This window comes from Parasteatoda tepidariorum, chromosome 1, assembly GCF_043381705.1.
Source record: "Parasteatoda tepidariorum isolate YZ-2023 chromosome 1, CAS_Ptep_4.0, whole genome shotgun sequence".
NCBI classification, from domain to species: domain Eukaryota; kingdom Metazoa; phylum Arthropoda; class Arachnida; order Araneae; family Theridiidae; genus Parasteatoda; species Parasteatoda tepidariorum.
Window position 1 is genome coordinate 56885316 of NC_092204.1, and position 23598 is coordinate 56908913.

At 26.2% G+C, this 23598-nt stretch overlaps 1 protein-coding gene across 1 annotated transcript; it reads left to right on the forward strand.

Moving 5' to 3' along the window:
• On the forward strand, positions 1-23558 carry LOC107441978 (ADP-ribosylhydrolase ARH3-like). The gene is made up of 7 exons (XM_043047984.2): positions 1-500; positions 2388-2493; positions 3742-3961; positions 4299-4472; positions 11970-12063; positions 13493-13575; positions 17279-23558. The coding sequence occupies exons 1-7, from the start codon at positions 344-346 to the stop codon at positions 17477-17479; spliced, it is 1035 nt and encodes a 344-aa protein (XP_042903918.1). The 5' UTR covers positions 1-343; the 3' UTR covers positions 17480-23558.
• Positions 23559-23598: the final 40 nt, after the last annotated feature.

The following is a 23598-nucleotide window of genomic DNA, read 5'->3' on the forward strand; positions in this document are numbered from 1 at the left end:
GCAAGAAATATTACTCAAGAGAGTCTCAAAAGACAATGATCCCGTTGTGAGCTAAATGGCTTCGAAATACACCGGAAATAGTAACCCGGAAGTATAGGCAGTAAACAGCTTGCAATGCATCCTAGAAAACACCATCCATGCAAGTTAGGTTTAAGCGTAAATTTTAGTGAAGAACAAATTTTAATAGGACACTGTCTCAATCAATAATAGTAAATTTATCATTGGAATTGTAAAATTCTACTCTTGATATTACTATACTCCTATATTAGTCCCTGATTGTATCTAAAATTATCATTCCCATGACATATCATAAAGTTATGTAATTTTTTTAAAAAATACTTAAATGGCGACTTCAAAATTTGAAACTGTTAGCATTACTGTTAAGTTTAGAGGATGCTTGGTTGGTGCTTTGATTGGTGATTGTTTTGGTGCTCCGTTTGAATTTGCTATCGTTTCAGACAAAAAGCTGAAGAAGTTTTTCACTAGAATTCTTAATGGAGGTAAAAATATGTTGCGCTGAGAAGCCTAAGAATTTTTAAACTTCTGAAATATAAAAATAAAATATATAGCTGTTTGATTGGATAGTTACAAATTATACTTTTATTTTTCTTCGTCGTTTTTCGCGTGCATCTGTTCAGAAGTCACAACTTGGTAATTATTTTAGCTCTGGTACCGATATGATAATCATCCCAAATATTTCTTAGTGGGAAGATGGCACTTGGAGTCAAATAAATTATTGTGGCTAATTGGTTTAAAATTTATGGTTTAACATAATTACCTTTACCTATAGGCAGATTTTACTGATATTTTTAATAAGTGATATGATATTTTATTTAGTATTACTTTTTATTTGTTTTAAAAATAACAATTTTGAGTACTTGGCCTTTTATGTATGTCAGTGTTTCACAATTCAACCTAAGCTGAGAATCTCTTTTCCTTTCCAATTTTACTTTTAAATCACTAAAAATAATTGTACTCTGCAGATTTCTATTGAAAATTGTAAAGTTCCTTACAAAAATTTAATTTCAGGGAGGAATTTTTTCTACTTTGTGGCAAAATTCTGCTTTTTTTTTATTACAGCAAAAAATAAGGTTTTATCTTATCTTTTCAAGGAAAGTTCTGCTTTCTCAAATTCTTAAAATAAAAAAGAGGATTTGTTTCTTACACTCTTTTTTACTATGTTAACATGATTTGAAATTACTTGTACACTATTTAAGGTCACATATTGCGATTGATATCAATGAGATTTAAATTATACATTGCAATTCATATTCATATGATTCAAAAACCTCACATTGGAATTCATATTCACACTTTAAAAATCTCACATTGAGATGCGTATTCATGAAATCTTTAAAGAACCTGTCTTATAGATATTTTCTATTTAAGCATTGATAATATTTATTTATATCTGTATTATATTTTTTCCCCTTGCTAGAATTTCAGGTATTTTTAATTTCTGTTTTCAGCTTTTTTGGTTTTTTACAAAACTCATTCCCGTTATTTAAAAAATAAATTTTTGAGAAAAAAAAATAGTTGTAAGCCTTATAAATCTCCTAAAGAGACGAAAAGTTGCAGGTCTTTCACACTATTAAAGATAAGCTACTCTTATTGACAGGTACAACTAGTCTGCTTTAAGTTCAACTCTGAAGTATGTTTGTATCAAACAAAAATCTTTTTTGCATTCATGACATTTCAAAGTTGCTTTATATTGGGTTAATGTTTTCAATTATGTTATCATAATGTTATTTCAAATATAGTCTAACTAATGTAAATGTTATGAACTATATTAGATCTATTTATGGTAAAAAATATGAAGATTTTTATTGTTTAAAGTCTATGCTAATGATGCTCTAAAATAATCTATAGTTTTTTATTCTTTTTAATTTTTTACTCAAAATGATGTAAGAAGTAAAATTGTTCACCTTCACAAGATGCTCGCAAGTAGATAAGTAGATGTAATCAGTAAAATTAGTACTAGTATCCTTTATAATAAAATGTAATTGATTCTGCCATTTGTATCAATTACATTTTATTATTCTTGTTGAAAATATTTGTTATTGTTATATATTAGTTTAGGTTGTAGTTATTTTTAACATTTATCTTTTTTGTTCAATAACTAAAAATTATTTAAAATCTCATTTTCCTCAGGTCTGTATTTAGACTATAAGATGTATAATGACGTTTCACTACAAACCACATAATGTTCCAGAAACCACAAGTGGTAATTTCTATTAAAACCTCAAGATTAAAGAATATCAAAATCTTATTAATCTAATGTGTTTAACAATTATGTCAGATATTTTTATTAATAATTTTTTGTTTGATTTTAGTTGTGTATTCTTTGCATGTAACATTTCTTGAAGTAAATATTCTTGTATTTACAGAAAAAAGAAAAGGATATCCTTATACAGATGACACTGCAATGTCGTTATCAGTTGCTAGATCACTGATTAAAAATAAGGAAATCTGTCCTATTGACTTGGCTAAAAGGTATAAATTTTTTTTAATTTCTTCAAAGTTAGCTGGGTCTAAAAATTGTTATAAAACTCATATTAAATTTTTTAAATTACTGCATGAATTTCAATCCTTGAGTTTCTCACTAAATTTATTTGACAAATAAAGATTTATTTTATTCCATGTTCTGTTTTGGTCAATAATAATTTTGTAAATATTCTTTAAGGAAACATTTCATGTGACCGATTTTCGTAATCTGTTGTTATTTCAGGAATGCGAAAGCAAATTTTTGTCATAAATTTTAGTATGAGGACTAATTTTAATATGTATTTCCGATTTTATTGTGTAATATGAACCTTGAGATTTGCTGAAATTGTGTTTTTTACTTTAAATATCATTTTTATTTAAAGAATATGATGTTAAAATAATTGTTTGTAGAATTTTTTTGTTAACTAGAATTTTGAATATTTTCTGGAATGAATATATATTTTTTGAATATTTTATATTATTCGCATCCAGATATTATTTTTAACTTAAAACTTTGTAGACCTAAAAAAATTTTTTAATTAAAAAAATTTTCATATTTGATTTCTTTCTGCCGTCGGCTTATACACCAAACACCAGAAATTTGCTATCTCATAATGAAAAATAAGGGTTGTCTTATGCACTGGGATGTAGGGTAATTGTAAACTGGGATGTAAATTGATTTTATTATTATTCTAGCATTAAATTAATAATTTTTGTTTATGAAAGATCAAACATTTACTCAATTGAAAAAAAATTTACTTTGCAGAATTATTTATTGTGTTGCAAATTTATAATAGCTCTAGAATTTAAAATCAGCTTTTGAAAAAAGTATGTAACATTAGTTCACAATAAATTATGAATAAGAATGAATTTAAAATGTGAATTTCATTTGATTATGAATTTAAAATTTGAGTTTCATTTTAAAATGCTGCTTTAATTTTCTAGAATTTTATAAATTGTGGTTGTATATATTATAAATATCTGATTAGTACTTTATTTTTAATAGCTGCAATTTATAGCATCATATATATTATTTAATAGCTGAAATTTATATAATCACCAGTGATGAGAGTATTCTGTTTTATTTATATACTAATTGTTATTGTTATATCACTTGATGTGAAAATTTTAAAGTGTCTTTTCATTTAATTTATATTCCTTATTTATTAAATGCATTTTTATTTATTAAATATTTCCTAATAGTTTTAAAATACATGTTTTTATATTTAAATTGTTTCTTCTTCTTCAATCATTTAGATTTGTGCATGAATATTTTACTGACCCTCAAACACCAGCACGATCATATGGCGGACATGTTCGGAATGTGTTTGCGGCTTTAAAGAAGTCAAATTTTCAAGATGTGTTTCAACCTGCTAAAAAGCAGTTCAATGGAGCAGGATCTTTTGGTAATGGAGCTGCTATGAGAATTGCACCTGTTGCTTTATTCGTTCATGATAAAGATGACAACTATATAAAAGTAATGCATTTTTATAAAACTTTATTATAAGGCAAACTTTTAATAGTTTCTTTGTGCTTGCGGAATATTTTTTAAAAATTGAATTAATTTAACTAATACTGTCTGACATTTTTACTCATTTTTATCTGTTTGTAGCATTTTAAGAATAAAAGTGTTTTAAGTGTTTTTTTAAATTGTTGACAACTCTTTATTTTATTTTTTAAAAAAAAGTATGCATTATTGCATTAAGTTTTATTTAATGTAATTTTTAAAAACAAAATATTTATTTTTATACAATTTTATTCCTTTTTCTTTTTTACTTGGTTGCCGTCTAAAATTTTTTTATCTTTCTCTTCAGAATGCAGTGGAACAATGCTCTTTTGTTACTCACACTCATCCCAATGGCTATAATGGAGCTCTATTATTGTGTTTAGCTATACACTTAGCTCTAAAATTAGAACCTTCCAAAGAACTTGATCCTATGAAATTCATTTTGGATCTTGAAGAGAAGATGAGAAGCTTTAAGAACCAGGTGAATATCAGAAAGATTATAGAATGAAAGGAGAGTTTAAATATGAGTGTACAAAGACTTTTAATTATATATTAAGAATTTCTAGTCATCTTGATTATTTTTACACAATTATATACTTGTATTAACCCTCTTAGCATTAGTCCTAGCCTTCTCTTGCATTTAAAAAAAAGTGTTCAATGGAAAACAAGCATGTAAGAAGAAAATTTCCCAGAGGTTCCAATGCTTGGAGAGTTAATACACAATTTTAAATGTTATTGAACAATTTTGGCAATTGTATTAATTGTAGATTTAAAGTATTAGTGTTTAAATTACTTAGAAATGGAAACCTGATTTTAAAGAATCATTATATAATATACATGCTATGCTAACATTAAGACAGATAATATATACAGTACAAAGTCCCATGTCAGGATGTCCATTTACTGGACATTTTTTTACTATCAAAATAACCAAATATCTTTTCCTTTTTCAAAAAGAAAGTTTCTTTCTTTCACATTTGCGATTTGTTAAGGAGATATTATTAACAAATTGTTTCTCCTTCTTCCTTCCAACTGCTTTTCATATACCTAAATATTATTCTACTTTAAAGTTGTTGAAAAGATGAAGTCAGATAAGTTAAAAGAAAATACATTTGAATGAGAAGAATAAACTATGAATATTAATGAAACTGAATATTAAAGTTTTTAAAAAGAACGCCTGCTTGCAAATTTTGAGCTTTGTTTCCTTTTAAATAATAAATGTCTTTATTAAAAAAATCTATACAGTTCTGTTCCTTGCTTTGTATTATTATTATTATTATATTTAATTTTTTGAAATTGGATTAATTCACTTTTGGAGTATGTGGGGTTTTTTTATGTTATATTTTTCTGATTATCTACCTAACTAATTCTTCACAACAAAGGGAAAAATGAAAAATTATGATTTATTCATAAAAGAGAAAGTTTAAATTATTATCTGCTCACTTTCATTTATTTTATTTTTTTTTTTTACCAGTCAGAAAATGCTGTTGTATAAAATTGATGTTAATTATCATGAATTTGTTATTTTTTTTTATTGAATAACTCATGTTATGATGCTTGTTTATCTTAAAATTCTATCATTCAGAAAAATCTATTTTCTGAAATTGCGGAAGTCCCAATGACTTTGTTTATTTAACTTTCCACTGTATATCATTAGTAGTAGAATTTTTCTTACATTTTTTTATTGCTATTTTAATTTTCTTTCGTTTTGCTTCCTAACATTTTCTTTTTGGGCATAATATCATGTAGTTTATAAATTGTTTTCATTGCAACAATGTGATTTATATTCATACTATTTATGAATTGTATGTCATTATTAAAATTCACGTGATTTACAGATCACATGTGGTGGTACATGCATCGCACATGACCAATGTGTTATGTCTACCCAAAGAACTCTTTTACATCATTATGTACAATAATATACACTAATAATAATATACACTACCCTACAATAATGAAAGAGACATTTTTTTTTTAATTTCTCAAGAAATACTTTAAGGGTTTGGTTATTTTGTAATTTTAAAAGTGTTTGGCTCAAGTGATTTTTCATATTTTGCAATAAAGTTAAAGCTCTCTAGGGTTTTAAAGGCTGACAATAAACTACAGAGAAACAAGTATTTTTTTAACACCCTATGCCAAAAATCTAGCAATAAACTTGTAACTTGTATCAATTACTTTTTGCAATGACTGCATAAAATTTCATAAATATAGCTTAAATATTTAGGGAGATGTGAACATTTTAATGAAAAAGTAAATTTTTTATCTCATGTTTTTTGCTATATAAAAATATTCAGTAAAATTAAAAAAAATTTTTAGTAAATTACAAAATTATTGTTTTAAAATTTGAAGAAATTTGTTAAAAATGTGCAAGATACAAGCATTTAAAAGAGTTCTTTTGTACTATGCTTGTACAGAAAATTTTTTAAATTACTTTTTCATAATTTTATTGTGAATCGTATTTAGAATTTGATGGAAAAAATTCTATTTAAACTTCTTAAAAACGTAAAAAGTTGCAAGCAATTTTCTAAGTAGTTTGCTTGATTTTCTGGCATAGGATGTTCAAAAATACTTGTTTTCTTTCGTAATATATTGTCAGTCCCTCAAACCTCTGAAAATTTTAAACTTTATTGCAAAGTAAGAAAAATCATATGAATTAAATGCTTCTAAATTTGCAAAATAGTTTTTTTAAGTACTTCTTCCAAAATTCAAAAAAATATCAAAAGCTTGAAGTGTCTAACTAAAGTCAAAAACTAAAGTGTCTTCCATTGTTGTAGGGTACTATATATTTGCAGGTAGATTTGGATGATGATTTATGAAAATAATTATTAAATTTTTATTATTAATCAATATACTATTGTGCATTACGAAACCTTCTTTGGTACACACTTTACATGTATTTGATGAAGTAATAAATTTTGATGTTAATTAAGACAGAAATGAAGATTTAATTAAGGAAATATATCATTATTCCCCCTTTATAATTTTTTATTCTTTGTTATATAAACTCTTTTAAAATAAAATCATGCAAATTAAAAACATTCAGCAGCACAATCTTCTAAATATTAGCTCAGAAATGTTCTTTCTGATTTACTTATTGTACTAGTTTAATAAAATTTTGCTACTCACACACGTTACACATGCTGAAAAAATTCTCACTTTATTTAATTCAATTTTCTTCATAAAATTTATATATTTATTCACAATACATATCTTTATGTAATATATTAAGCCCAAGATTTTTTTACAAATTGAAATTTATGTGTTCTATTAATAATAAAATTTTTGTTTTTTACTCTTTGAGTATTAAAAAACTGTAATGATTGCTAAAAGACTTGTGATCCAGTGGTAAATTAAATTAAAAAGCAATTAAAAATAACTCATGTTGCCATTTTAAAAAAAATTTTATATTGCTCTATTAACATGACATTCAAGATTTTTTTTTCTAAAATATTTGCAAAAACTGCATAAATTGTTTAAAAATTATCTACTTTGAAATATCCGCTCAAACTGCACATAGTGGTGCAAAAATTAAATTTTGCATGAAACTTAGTCACTAGTCACTTCTTATTTATGTGGGCTAATAAATTCTCTTGCTTGATATGCTAACAAAAATAGTTTGTAATAATGTCACATTGCCTGTCAATTTGTCCAGATAATATATGCCAGATATCCGGCGGAATGTCAATCTCCAACTACCATTAGTTTTTGTTTATACATTTAATTTTTTGTTTTCAAAATCATTAGTTTTGTTACATTAATATTCCAGTTATTTTAATAATAGTTCATGATTTTTTTTTTGCTGTTAAAGAAAAGTTCAAATTAAATAAATTTTTAAATGACCTTTTGCCTTCTTTGTATTAATTCCTATTCTTATTTTCCTACTTTATCAAAATTGACCAGTATTAATTTATAAGAGTAAGTGTAACCAAGTTCTGCCAAAAAATGCTGACTAAAACAATTACTATTTCTGCATCATAATTTATCAATCATAAAAATTACATTAGTTTCAGTTTCTTATTCAATTTTCTTTGCATGATAAAAATATTTTCTTAAAATTATTAAAAATAAGCAGAATATGTTTTATTCCTTATTTAATGTTACAATTTTTGTTATAGTATTTAACTTATTTTTCTGTATATAATTTCAGGCTGGCTCTAATGCCAAATAATTGTAATATCTGGCTACTGTTGATTATCCGGCCAATTGGCCACATATCCCAGGGGCAATATGTTGATCAGGTATTTGTTGCATCACTAATTTTTAGTTTGTCGCAGCTAATATTTTAATAAGTTCTAAATAGCAAAGGTCATCTTATATTGGAGAAATTCATGTTTAAACTGTTATCTCATTAGTACTTTATTTTGTAGAACTTGATTGGTTATCTGTAGTACAAATAGAAATCATTGGACACTTCTGTTGCAACGTATTTGAAACAACTCAGATTAATGCACATATAGTTGATTTTCAAGACGGTTGAAAAGTTTATTTATGACATATTTTTTAAATGCCAAACATTAATAAAATTAATATCTACACTATTAACTTAACTGTCTAACTAATTTATATTTGATGCGGCAATAAATTTATATATTTTTGTTAGGGTTGGGTTTTTACCAGAACATGGTAAAAACTAGTTATTTACTGGTAAAATCCATGGGAAAAACCTGGTAAATACTATTAACCTATGTTTGTTTATTTACAGATATAATGGTTTATTATTTATAACTGATTGGAATATATATTATTTTCATATAGCAAATATTAATAATATAATATACATATGTGTATACCCTATTCTACAATAATGGAAGAGGAACTTTGATTTTTTGACATTTTTTTAAATTTCTCAAGAAATACTTAAAGGATTAATTTATAACTTTAAAGATGTTTATTTCATGCAATTTTTCATACTTAGTTATAAGATTTAAAGCTTCCAGACTTTTGAGAGACCGACAATAAATTACAAGAGAAAGCAAGTATTTTTGAACACCCTAAGCCGTAAAATCAAGCAATGAGCTTGTAATTTGCATCAATTACTTTAGTTGTTAATTGAAACAACTGCATGAAATTTCATAACCTAGAGTAAATACTTATGAAAATATGGACATTTTTATTTTAAAAAAAATTGCTTTACGTTTTTTTACTATAACTTTGTAAATATTCAGTGGAATCAAACAATATTTTTGAAGCAATTTAAAATTAATTAGAAAATTATTTATTTAAAATTATTTTTTTTAAAAAATTGTTAACAACTGCACAAGATATAAAGTATTTAAGGTAGTTCTTTTATCCTACGCTTGCACAGAAAAAATTAAAAAATATTTTTCTTCATTTTGTAGTGAATCGTATTTGGTAACTAGAGAAAAAAGTTTGATTGGAATAGTTTAAAATTTTAAAAAGTTTCAATAAATTTTCAAAGTAGTTTTTGTACTTTTTAAAACAAAGCTCCAAACCATCAGGGGTTTTCCAAAATTTCATTTTGTTTCATAAAACAAAATTTAATAACAAATGATAATACCATGCAATTATCATCCCTAAGCCAAAATGTGATGGTAAAAAGAAAGAAAACGTACTTCTATGATAGATGATCTCCCACAATGCTGTTCTCATTTTAATAACTCTTGTTTCGTAGTTCAAAATGAAATTTCAGGAAAACTCCTTTGAGCTTTCTTTTAAAATATACAAAAACTACTTAGAAAATTGCATAAAACTTTTTACATTTTTAAGATATTTAAATCAAACCTTTTTCATTAGTTGCTTAATACGGTTCAAAAGAAATACTTTAAATACTTATATCTTGAACAATTTAATTTATTTCTTTTAAATTTGAAATAAATAATTTTGTAATTAATTTTAAATTGCTCCAATGAATAGAAATATTATTTGATGAAATAAAATGATTAAAATATTATTTGATGAATTAAAATGATTGAAATATTATTTGATGAATTAAAATGATTGAAATATTATTTGATGAATTAAAATGATTGAAATATTATTTGATGAATTAAAATATTATTTGATTCCAATGTATTTAAAAAGTTATAGTAAAAAAAATGTGAGGCAAAAAAAATTAGTTTTTTATAAAAATGTCAATATCTCCTTAATAAATATTTACTCTAGGTTTATGAAATTTGGGTGTTCGAAATACTTGTCTTCTTTTGTAATTTATTGTATGTTTCCCAAACCTCTGAAAGTTTTAAATCTTATTGCTAAGTATTGAAAATCGCATGAACTAAACATCTCTAAAATTATGAAATTATCCTATAAGTATTTCTTGAGAAATTTAAAAAAATGTCAAAAACTCAAAGTGTCTCTTCCATTATTTTAATGTAATGTATATGCATATCAGCAAGTAACAAACCATTGGACAAGCTGTATGATGTAAAAATGCAATTGTAAATCTAATTATTCACATAACCAGTTGAGGCAAATCTTTTCAGTATTAAAATCTTAGAAAACTGATATATCTATTATATTTTCAATATGTGCCAATAACCATTAATTAAAAGTTAAAATCATATTTTCAAATCACATTATTGTATTATATCTCTCTATATCATAAATTTATTACAGCTGTATTTATATACAGAAAATAACTGAAAAAACAGAAAACTCAAATAAGCATAATTATGGAATTTTATAAAAAGAAAAAATAACTTTAATTATTTAATTTTTTTCTTTCTTTTTTCGAAAGGATAATTGAAACATTAAAAAGTATATAGTAGTGATAAGGCTATGGTAAAACAAGGAATAACCTTACCAATCTTTTGTCATTTATTTTTATTAAATTAGGTAAGGAAAAAAGTATTTTACTTATTTCACTTTGTATGTACTTTTTTAAGATCAAAATTTTCCAAAATAATCATTTGTTACAATGAATTAAAAATATATATAAAAAAATTTATGTAATAAGTTTTCAAAAATTAGAAGAACAACAAAAATGAATATCAATGATGTATACATTAGAAATTAAGATAAAAGTGTTATTATTAAGTCAGAAGACAGGACCACTGACAATATATAAATTCACAAATGTTTTGTTTTGGTCATGAGTTAGGTTAATTTATAAATCAATATATTATAAACATTAAAAAAAATATATCTACGGCAAAAACAGGCATCGTTAGTGGTTTGTATAGAAAATCGTTCGAAAATAATACTAAAAGAAGCAGAAAAAAAAAGGACTGGACAAAATCGAAACAATTTTCAGACAGAATATTCTTTTAAAAAGATGAAGCAAGAAGAAAAATTAACTTAGTTATAATTTACAAAACTTTTCATTCAAAAATTAAGATAGATTTTTATTTTTTCTAATTTGCTTTTGTATGCAATCTTTTTTATAGGCGTTTTTATAATAGCACAGCATTTTTAAAAGTGTTTCTGATAGACTGTATCTCATTTAACGTTTTATGGATACTTTTTTTGGCGAAAAATATTATTTTTAACATTTAAGTTTTGTTTTAAGAATTAGGAGGATTTTTTCCTACTTCTTTTTTTTCACATTTACAACTTAATTTTTTTTAATAGTTGTTAGTCAAGTTTTTATTCATCTTAAATATTTCTAATTGTATTACAGTTTTTTCCTTTTATTCTATACCAATAGTATAGTTAAGTTTTGATTATTTTTCAAGAATGACTGAACTTGTTTATAAACAAACATTAATGTTTAATAAAAGTTTTTTTTTTTAACAAAATTTGCTATTTGGCAGCGGAGTATTTGGTATGCGGCCGATTTTTTGGGTCAAATATTCGGTATTTGCCTGTTTGGTCCAATCACTATTAGTTACATCCCTGATAGCAATGTTTAAATTAGACTACAGACAACATTTTATCACAAAACTGCACATGAGCCTCAAAGTAGTAGTTTATCTTATCTGGTACATTGATTTTGTGACAAAAAATGCATAAATTAATTATTAATTGACTTTTCATGTATTTACCTAATAAAACAAATTATTTTTTCTTTAATTAGGGATTTGGACAGTTCTATTTTAGCATCAAAGGAATAAAACATTGTCTTGAACAGAAAGAGGATCTCACTCCCGTTGATGTAGCTTATCATTTAGGTTTGGACTTTTTTTTTTTAAATTCATCAATTTTTTTACTACTTTGTGCTGTAGCCCTGAAAAAAGTATTGAGCTAATATTAGTAAAATGTCTAATATATAGACTTAGAATAAATTAGGAAGCATACAATTTGTAAAAAAAGTGTTGTAAGTTGCATAATAATTGTAAAATTTTTTAGAGTTTTTGTAAGAAAGAAAATTTGATATAACTGTGAACAGCATTTTATAACCCTTTGTAAGCTTCATAAATTTTTCTGCTTATAAATTACTTAGTACAAATTTTAACAATTGGGTCTATGTGCAATTCTAAAGGAATTTAAGTTCATTTTAATTATCCAGGTCATAAATTATTCTTGTTTAAATTATAACCTTTATCCAACTATAGCCCTCAAAGAATGTATATGTGTCTATTAAACTAAATAATTTAAAATGATTGGTGATTGAACTGAGAAATAAGTTATGTACTTAAACGCAAAATTAATATTGGTGAAATGACTCTTATTCATTTAAGAGAAATATAAGAAATTGTTACTATTATTGCGCAATTGAAGCTTAATTTTGGCAATAAGCAGTACTGGCATCCTAGCAATTGAAACATTTTTAATCGGTACCAAATATACTAATGTAGCTGCAAAGATATTACCTACCTATATTAGTGTATTTGGTATCTATTAAAGCTGCACCAATACTGTCAGTAATAGGTATTGCTGAAGTAGGGTTTTTAGTTCCTCAGAATGGGATAAGTTCTGAAGAAAATTATTTGATTGTGGTAAGCTGATTATTATGGGTTTGCTTTGAGAAACAGCATCATGCTAAATGATACTGAATACAGTTTGTAATTTTTATTTTGATGGGATGGACTGTTAAAATGTGTTTTGTTTAATCTAATAATGCAAAGCCACTGGGGAAGGCACCAAATAATAATAAATCAAAAAAAAATTGGAATTAATTTGACTTCATTACTTATGTCTGAATAGACTTTTCAAATTTATGAATGATTTCATAGTGTTGATCACTGTTGATGTATTCATTGTTTACTCTTTTTTCACCCCATACAAAAATAACTATAATCAGCATTAACATTAACGTTAGGTAATAAGATAGCAATCAATAAGATTTAAAAAATTATGTCTTAATTTTCTTTATTACATACATTTAAGTGATGTATTATCCTGTTTTTATTATATTTGTTGGTTTTCATTATTATTATTCATTTCTATTATTTTAACACATTTCATTAAGTAACATCTGACTTTCTCAGTTTGTGTTAAATGGATGTGATTTGACCAAACGAATTTGATTTTAATTGAACCAAAATGTCTAGACGAAAATTTACTTAGATAAAAAACAAACATGTATCAATTTTTTTAAAAATAAGAAAATTTTGATAAATCAATAATAAATTTATAAAAATTTATTTTTGTAAACAGGTAATGATGTTTCAGCCTTGAGATCTGTTCCTACTGCAATTTATTCATTTCTCAGAAGTTTGAAACCTCTTCCATATTATGACGTGAGTTTATTTTTAAATTTAATGTAAATAAAAATCATCATGCAGAATTTCAACTGTAATGTTGAAGATTTGCTTTTCAAATCTGCTTGTGGATTTATGTTACTTAGTCATGAATCTACAACAGGGGTGTCAAACTCAAAAGCTAACTCGGGCCAAATAAAGAATTCTTAACTTTAGGTGGGCCGCAAAAAAAAATTTATGTTCATAGAAAACAAATATTTTTATTTTGAATTGTAATAAACATATGTAAAGTTAAATTATTGTTTACGTCCTGGTACTTGACATCTCTTCTCTGGTACTATCTTTTCTATTTTGGGAGAAATTTTATCAGCCTATTTACTTTTAAAATTGACTCAACGTGAGTGTAATTAATACGGTTTTGGACAGGAGATTTATTTCCATTCATAACAGAAAATAATTGCCCTCTCTGATAAGTATTTCCAAACATGAAAATAATTTAATATGCGAATTTTTGAGTANATCAGCCTATCTACTTTTAAAATTGACTCAACGTGAGTGTAATTAATACGGTTTTGGACAGGAGATTTATTTCCATTCATAACAGAAAATAATTGCCCTCTCTGATAAGTACTTCCAAACATGAAAATAATTTCATATGCGAATTTTCGAGTATTTTCAAACCTTGCCGGTAAATATTCATAAAATTCAGGCACACCCACTTCAATGACTTTTGCCTTCAAATTTGAGTCGCACTGAATCTCAATCATTTCCATTTGCATGTAACTGGGTAATGAGTCTATATTTATTGGGAAAATCGAAGAAAACAAGTGAAATTTGTCTTCCAAAGAATTAAAATCTTTAAATCTTGTTTCAAATTTTATTCTAAGATTTGAAATTTTTTTCTGCGTATTTTTGATACGATGCAGTATCAACTAAATTGGATTTGTTCTTGTTGCACATTGGGAAGTGCGTTAGATCTTTATTTTTCAGTTGCCTTTCACAAAGAAATAGTTTACATTTGAATGCTTTAATTATGTCAAACATGTTCATAATGATCTGATTCGTGTCTTGTAACAATAAATTTTAATCAGATAAGTTCTTGGTTATATCAGTCATAAAAGATAAATCTTGCAACCATATTTGATCAGAGTGCAAGCTTGCATCTTGATTTTTAGTTTGTAAAAACTTACATATTTCTTCTTTCAAATCCCAGAATTGTTTGAGTACCTTGGAGCAAGATAACCAACGTACCTCGCTATAGTAGGATAAACCTGAATATGTACTATCTAATTGATAGCTTAGTTAGACTCCATTTCAGCCAATTAGAATTTTACATTTTTGCGTGTACAATTTAAAATGATCCGTATAGTTTATAAATAAAGTATATTATAATTTTATATGCTGATTTCGTTTCTAATTCGCATTTCTATTTTTACTTTGCTTCGGATATATTGACTGGGCCACAAAAATTTTCTTCCCCGGCCGCGAGTTTGGCACCCCTGATCTTTAATATTGGTAGCCTTTCAAGGAATAAAACACACGGAAATTAAACTCTTTCTCTTTCCTCTTCTAAACGTGTATTTCAGTATTATTGAACAATATATTACTGTAAACTATATCTAATTAACATAAATATACCAATGAATTGCTCTTGAAAAATAATTGCTGAATCGCAATAATTCTTTGAATTGCAGGAGCAATTTTGAACGTTATGTTTGATTATGAATTAAAAAAGAATGTGAAAAAAACTGTACTATGATCTTTTTTTTTCGACCGAATGCTATTTTTTAAAAAATTCTGTTCATTATAATTTTGCAATAATTTCATTAGTATAATAAAAAAATTACTTTTTTATTGAATGAGATGTAATTTTTTGTTAAGATTTTCATCACTTCATTATAGAATAGGATAATACTTACAATAATTTTTTATAAATCGTTTGAATCAATTCAATAATTTCATTTTATGTTATTAAAATGATTGATTTAGTGTAGAGGTGCACAGCCCGCATCCCGCAAAAGCTTACAAACAAAATTACTGTTTTGTTTTGTTTTTAGAAAAATAAAAAAAATTTCAAACATTTAGAAGCGCACATTTGAGTCATCACTTTATAATGAGCTAAATTTGCACTGATTCTATTGTAAATCTATGTTGTTCGCCTTTCCATTAGTTATTGCATTGAAATTTCACATGGTTTTAAAAGACCCAATATTTTTAATTTCGAATTTGAGTAATTTTTGCCAATTTCATCATAAATCCAAGTGACGTTTCGATCGTTTTTTTGGCGTTTATAATTATTAAAGTCCATATGTGGTTTTTAAGATACTAATGCATTTATTACGATTTGTGAGTTATAAATTTTTGTGAAGTTAGTGTGAGTTATAAATGTTTTTCTTTATGATTTTTACTATCCCGTTACTTTAACTACGATGTTAATATGACATGCGAATTTCTAATAACAAATATAACTATTCACGGTTTGATACAATTTATATGTGCATATTTCATTGTACAGATAAGTTTTTTTTTCATCGTTTCATTCGTTGGTACCATGCGTGGTATTTAGAATTCCAATATTTTAATACAATGTTATTGTACCATGAAAAATTCAAAAACTTCAGATGCGTTATCTTTCCCTCTTTTTTTAGCTTTGACAAACTAATTATTAATTAAGTAAATCAAAAAGTTGGATTAATTATTGATAAAATTCCTTAAAGGTAATAAAACCTTTTGAGAACCAATCGTAAAATTGATATTTCTTCTAATCTCGCTATGGTTGTCTTCTATTTTGACATAAGATAGAAAATAAAATTGAATGTTTTCTCCTTCCACTGAGAATTGCAAAGATAGTAAGAAACTCTCTCCTCCCTCGGAATGACATATTTGTCAAGGTCTTTATCAGAATTGGTGGGTGGATGTCACTTGTGGCAAATTGTGATCAACATTTTAATGGATATGTATGTATATATATATATTTATTTATAATAATAGTGTTGAGTCTTTTTTATAATAAAAATGATAGTTTTTAGAAAAATCAACATTTCAAATGCATTGTTAACATGAAAAACTCTGCAATTAAATTAGACAAACATGGTAAAAACAAAATTTCCTGGTACAATCTCAAATATCATGTTATCTCTTCAACAATACCGAATTATATATGTTGTTTTTTTATAATATCAGTCATGGTCCTTTTTTTAAAATAAAAATATTAGTTTTTAAGAAAATCAACATTTCAAATTCATTGTTAACAAAAAAACTCTGTCATTTGATTATTGATTCATAAAAATAAAATTCAATCACAAACTTAGGCTACTATTTCTATGAAGAAATAATACATTTGAATTTCAACTTGGTATAACTTTAGTAGATATTGCCATTAGGAAAAGCTTACAAAAATACTTTAATGTTAATTAAGTAAATGTTATAGCCAATTTTATAAAATAAGAAAGTCTTGTTTAGAGGAGAAAATTTCCAAAAGTTTTACCTAAAGCTGTAACAGTAGAAGAATTAACCAAAAACCTTTCTTACATCACAGTTGCTATTTCAGGATTATCCTTTAAAAAACATGTTCATAGAGTCAAATATCTAATGAAATAAATACCTTCAAAAAAAAATTCCCAATGCGTAGTTTTTTTTAAAGAATGTATTTTTCATCCATCATATATTGTAACCCTTCTACAAACTGTACAAAATACGTATTTGTTAGTTTTTCAAGATAATAATTTTGTACCCTTTCCAGACCACAAATCCATTTATTCGAACCATCTACTTTGCTATATCAGTCGGTGGTGATACTGATACTATTGCTACAATGGCAGGTGCTATTGCTGGTGCATATTATGGTGATGACATAATTCCAAAAAATTTTAAGAAAGTTTGTGATAAAATAAAGGAAGTTGAAGTATTATCAGATGAACTACTAAAGGCTTCTCAAGCTTGAATCTGTTTTTGATGAATTTCATACTGAAAGAAAAGTATACATATGTTTTAAGGATTCTTTTCATACTGAATGAAAAGTATCATATGCTTAATTTAAGACTTATATGTATATTTTTAGATCTTATTTTTTTATTAAACTTTTGCTTTTAAATAAATTATTAATTTCATTTGTGCTTCATCAATTTGAAATTCCAGTGTTAAAGGCAGAATGTTTAAATAATATTTTTAAAGCAATATGTTAGTTTCTTTATTAAAAGTGTATATGAATTTTCTGTGTTATTTTCATTGAATAAATTTCTAATTATAGGTATGCATGATTAATCTGAAATGCTTATGTAAGATGTGGCTATTAAAAAAGATTTTTTTAAAATATCTCTTACTGAATAATTTCTGTTTTTAAAAGTATTGCCCTAAAATATAAGGATTATTAATTATAAATCTCAAGTGTAAGGGTTGTAGGTGTTAAATAATAAACATAAGAGGAAAATGAAACTCCTTCTTTTATTGGAGTGTCAGTTTGCAGTAGGTTTTGTTGTTATCACTTTTATCCTGTAAAATTACAATGGTTACTAATGTAGTGCAAAATGTTTCAAAGATTATGTTTGTTAACACAATACTTGGATTTATGATTACATAATAGAACCATGATAAATATGAATTCTATTCAATAAATTGAGAGTGAAAATTCAAGGAATTCTGATGAGCAATTTATTGATCTTAATCATGTTAATTAATCAAATTAATGCTTTAAATCCTTTCAAGAATTCTAGAAGTAGAATTCTTTATTTTAACATTGTGCTAGGATACAAAGCTTCGTTTATTGATTGTTTTTGTCTTAGCATATCCACCACATTCACCTAATTTGCTCATGTGCAAGGGGTGATCAAATGAAAAAGTACAAAACGACACTGTGGGTACAAATGTAGACTTCATTCAAAATATACACCATAGGCCTGAGCACAACGATCCCTCTGATGAACAAGCTGCAGGATTCCTTGTTCCCAGAATTCCTGTGGCCGTGACGAGACCCAGTCCTTCACAGCGTCCTTGAGTACGTCGTTCGAGTTGAAGCGCTTCCCTTTCAGATGTTTCTTCAGTGAACCAAACACATGTAAATCGCAGGGCGACATGTCCGGACTGTAGGGTGGATGGTCCAACGTTTCCCACTTGAACTTGGCCAGTTCCATGTGTGTGACTCTGGAGAATGTGGACGCACGTTATCATGGAGCAGAACCACACCCTCCACGAGCATCCCCCGTCTTTTATTCTTGATGGGCCTGCGTAGGCGTTGGAGTGCCTCACAGTATACATAGGAGTTAATGGTTTTCCTGTGCTCAAGTTTCTGTTCTTCATACGGACTGCCGCATTTGGACGCGCTTTTGATAAGAGCCTCTGCTCTCTCCTGCGCATGCGGGAACCCGCGCATGCTCCGATCCCAGTCAGAGACTCCAATCTCATCCCGAGATGTCTCACTACATTCTCCCATGGCGGAATATGCAAATATTTAACTGTTGCATTTTTACGTCGTTTCGTACCTTTTCATTTGATCACTTCTTGTAGTTTAAAACCAAGCTTAACTTAAAACAGGGTTCCCACACTCCTTTAAAGTCCTTAAAAACTGCTTAATTTTTATTTTGGAGAATAAGGGCCTTAAAAGTGCTTAATTTTGGTTCAAGGTTTTTAAAAGTCCTTAATTTTTCATAATCTCTATGGTTGATAGGAACAATTTTTTAGTTAAATTTTTTCAAACAAAATGTTGTTCTTTTATCGCTTAGAATTAGACCATGCTTTGAGGGTAAAACATTTTAGAGAGAGTAAAACATTTTAATGAGGGTAAAACATTTTAATGTGGGGAAGGCGGCTGGCAAGGGGAAGAAAGCATGTCCTTTCATTAATATATTGGTTCTTTCATTAATATAGTCTGTCCTTTACCTCAAATGATACTCTATGAGGAGAGTGAAGCATTCTAAAAGAAAAGAACAGTATGGATCTACTGGTAACGCATCTGCTTAAGGGAATGAATTAAAGCGCTAAGAACAGAAGTATCAGAGAAAAATTTTGAACTAGAATCCATAATGAAAACTTTTTCCTAAAATCTTGAAGAATGAAATAAATTTGTATAATATTTCAATGCGTGATAAGTAACTGAAAATTTATATAAGGCATAAATTTTTTTAAAATTCATGATTGTACTAAACAGATTTGTAAGAAACAGGGCTTGAAAAATCCCAGCTCACCTAAGTTTTTCATCAAAAACTTGGGGTTTATTGGGTTTTTGATGAAAGCCAAGTTTTTTTTCAAAAATACTTTAAAAAAAATTCCTGAGTACTAAATAAGAAAACATGATTGGCATCTAACAAGAAAGTTAAATGTTTGGTAACTATTTATAATTTATTTTGTTGCAATGTAAAAATTTTTTAAAGTTTTAGATTGTACGCTATTATTTTTATTTCTAAACAATAAGCAGATTGTTACATAAAAATTTAAATCCACTCAACTTAAAGATCCTTAGATTTAAATAATTATTTTATTCAGTTAACATTACGACTTAATATACTGTTTTTAATTTTTGTTCAAATTTTTTGGTTGTTTTAAAATTAGTTCATGTTTTTCGCCGAAATGTTTAGTTACATTATGTAAAGTTAATTCTGAATAATAGGTTTGGCTAGAAATGGTTTTGTTTAAGTTCATCAGAAAAGTAAATATACCACATTTGCTGGTCTAGTAGTGAAATATAAAAACTTGTTGAAATAATTTTATCAGTGTTTTAGACAAATTTCTTTATTTAGGTACTCTTTTTTTTAATGTGCATGAAAAAAATTGCAAATCTTAATTTCTTCACTTAATTTTACAATTCAATTTCAATGAAATTATTAAAAATGGAATGCAGATTAGTTTCATAAGCTAACTTTTACAATCTGAATGACGTTAACTTTTAACAATCTAAAAATGTTTTTTAGAAAAAATCCGACCCGGTTTTGCAAAAATTTCCTGGTAATTCTTTGGCAAGCCCTGTTAATTAATACAATTATATCAGCTCTTACATTATACATAATAGTGTTCTTTACATAAAATTGTTTTTTAGTATTTTTTTATTGAATGATTTTTTTAGGAAGTTATATTCGATGATAAACAATCATACTATTTTTAAAGTCCTTAATTTTTCAAAAAAGTACTTAAATTTTTCAAAAAAAAGTCCTTAAAGGTGCTTAATTTTTGCTTTGTTAAAAGAGTGGGAACCCTGTAAAAAGAATTCTGTTATGGAAAGGAGAAAGTGTGGGAAACACTCTTGCAACAGCTAGTTGTTGGCCAAGGGAGTGATGGAAGTTAAGTATCCACAATTTTGAAACCCATGACATAGGTATAATGGTGGTAAAGTTGTTAACATTGCACATCAGTAACTTCAGACAAGCTGATAATCATTGATCTGCAAATAAATAGTCTTCTACCCACCACCCTAAGTAAAACCCTGGTCTTTCAAAATGACAGCTAAGTCATCATGTCTCAAAAAGCAAAAGTTCTAGAGCTTATAAAAGAAATCGTTTGCTTCCTGTACTGTTTTCAGCAATAAAAGATTTCTATTAACTCGTGTCGGTATAAGAAAGGTACCACCTTACAAAAATCGCACAAACTTTTTAAACTATTTTAAATTTTTTTAGAAGCCACACCTCGTATATCTTTTTTAATGTTAAATAGTAAAAATGAAATAAATATTAACTTGTTCTATCTTCATATAAAAATTTATTCAAGAAACCTTTAAGACTTCTATTGTATTTTAATCTTTTGTCAAAGTATTCATACATTTACAATCATGGTAATGAAATAGTTAAATGTTTTTAGATCTTTCACATTTCCATTTTATTTTTAGCAAATAAGCTATTACAGCTTTACCTGTCGCAGTACTTCTGTTCTTGTCTTAAGAAAATGTGAGTTTGAAAATGATAATTAGTAAAAATAATATAAATAATACTTTGTTGTTCTCACTGTAATTTAGACTGATTTTTTTTTTATTTAGTAATTATTAAAAAAATCTTTTTTGCCTTTATTGTTTTTTAATCTGTAGACTAAATGTTCATACATTTAAAAATATGCTAATGGAATAGTTAAATGTTTTGAACTCTGTAATAATCAGATAAGCTTTATTTGCATAGCTTACACCAGTAGTCTTGTTGACCGATTCCAATCTAGTGAAAAATGTGAGTTTAAAAATGGCAATGAGTAAAAGCAACTCAAATATTGTCTTGCTGTCCTCACTTTAAATTAGATTGAAAAATAATTTTATCTAGTCATATATGCAATAAATCCTTTATGTTTTTGTTGCATTTCAATTTTTTGTCTAAGTGTTTGCACTTTTAAAAGTATGGTAGTGCAATAGTTAAAAGTTTTTAAATCTGTAACATTTGTATTTTATTGTTTAGAATATAAGCTATAATGGCTAAACCTACACTTGTAACTTTTTATATACTTCTAATCTAGAAGAAATGTGAGTTTAAAAATGGTAATTTGAAAAAATAACATATATATTAACTAGTTATTCTCATTTTAAATTAGACTGAAAAATATTTTTTTCTAATCACCCATACATTAAGAAATGTTTTCAACATGTTTTGCATTTTTAAACAAATAATGCATCTTTATAATCAAAACCAAAGTATGGTTTTATTTTGAAGGTTTCATTGTTAAATAAAAAGTTTAGCTTAACATATCAAAGATAGTAACAGTTGTTTAGTGATATATATTAACTTTTTAACAAAACTTTCATTCATATTAAAGGTACAAACATATAATAGACTAGCCATTTTTAAATCCAATTTCTTTTCAATTTTCAAGCTTGACTAAAATAAAGTAGTTTCTCCTTTTTCTTACCAATAAGAAAAGTAATTGTTTAATCATTTATTAATTTATCATTTATTTAAGGTATTGAAAAACTTTGATGCAGAGGTTAAAATTACTAGGTATATTTTATTTATGTATTTTTAATGTATTTAGATGTTTAGATTCCTGCCCCTCATAATAGGACGGGTAGGTTCAATCTGGAAAATATATTCCAAATAGTTGAGTCTGGAGAGTAGTTAAAAAATTGAACCCCTTTATGATATTTTTACATTTGGCACATTTCTCTCTATATATATCGAAAACTTTGAATTGGAAGATTTTTGCACACAATTATAAAATTCGCTTATTCAAAGATAACTCCGGGTAAAAAAATAATTTTTAATAATCATTTATTATTTTATTTAATAATTATAAAAACATTTTGAATTATAAGGCATGCAAATTTTTACATTTTAAAGTAATATAATTTTATGTGTCAAAATGCAAATTGAATGAAATCGGTCTATTTATTCTGAAGAAATCAAATTTTAACTTTTTCTGGAGAAATCAAATTGTATGACTTTTTAAATTGGATAACTCAAGCAATTCGACTGATTTAAGTACATTAAGTACACCATTACGCTTTATATGGTGAGAGCTGAATTCAGACCACTCAATATTGCATGAGCTGTGTACAGTTCATGCAATATTGAGTTTTTTAAAATAATTAATAACGAGTTACATTGAGAAGTTTTTTAAAAAAAGGGAATTGAAATGAAACTTTCGTAAATGAGGTAGGAAAAAAAGTTTAATTATAGCGCACACTATATCTTAGTTTTCTATAAATTTTTGTTGCTAGAAACATTTTTCTAAAAATTTTTTTTTACAAATAAAGTAGTAAAAATTTCTAACCACCCAACACCACTATTATTTTTTTAATAATTGTTGAATTGTTATTTTTATTAATACTATGTACAAATTCATTATATGGAATAAAATTTATTCTAATGCTGAATTTCTATATCACTGTCCATACAATAGCAAGTAAGGACAAAACGCTCATAAAAAATTCAATTACTCATTAAAGTGTTTTGTTATGCAGCAAAACATTCTACATGAATTCTGACTATTTTTACATCGTTGAAATAATCTCCATAGTAAAAACCTTTCTTTGAAATAATTTTTGGAAAAGTGAACTAATCTGTTCTGATACAATTATTGTAGCAACTTTGTTTTTTATTCTTCTATATTTTATTACACTATTTTTTAAAAATAATTTTTAGCATTCAATTAATATAATGTTTC

Coding starts and splice junctions, on each gene's coding strand:
- LOC107441978 (XM_043047984.2), top strand. CDS start 344: ATGGCGACTTCAAAATTTGAAACTGTTAGCATTACTGTTAAGTTTAGA. Junction 501..2,387: donor CACTAGAATTCTTAATGGAG/GTAAAAATATGT, acceptor TTGTATTTACAG/AAAAAAGAAAAGGATATCCT. Junction 3,962..4,298: donor AAGATGACAACTATATAAAA/GTAATGCATTTT, acceptor CTTTCTCTTCAG/AATGCAGTGGAACAATGCTC.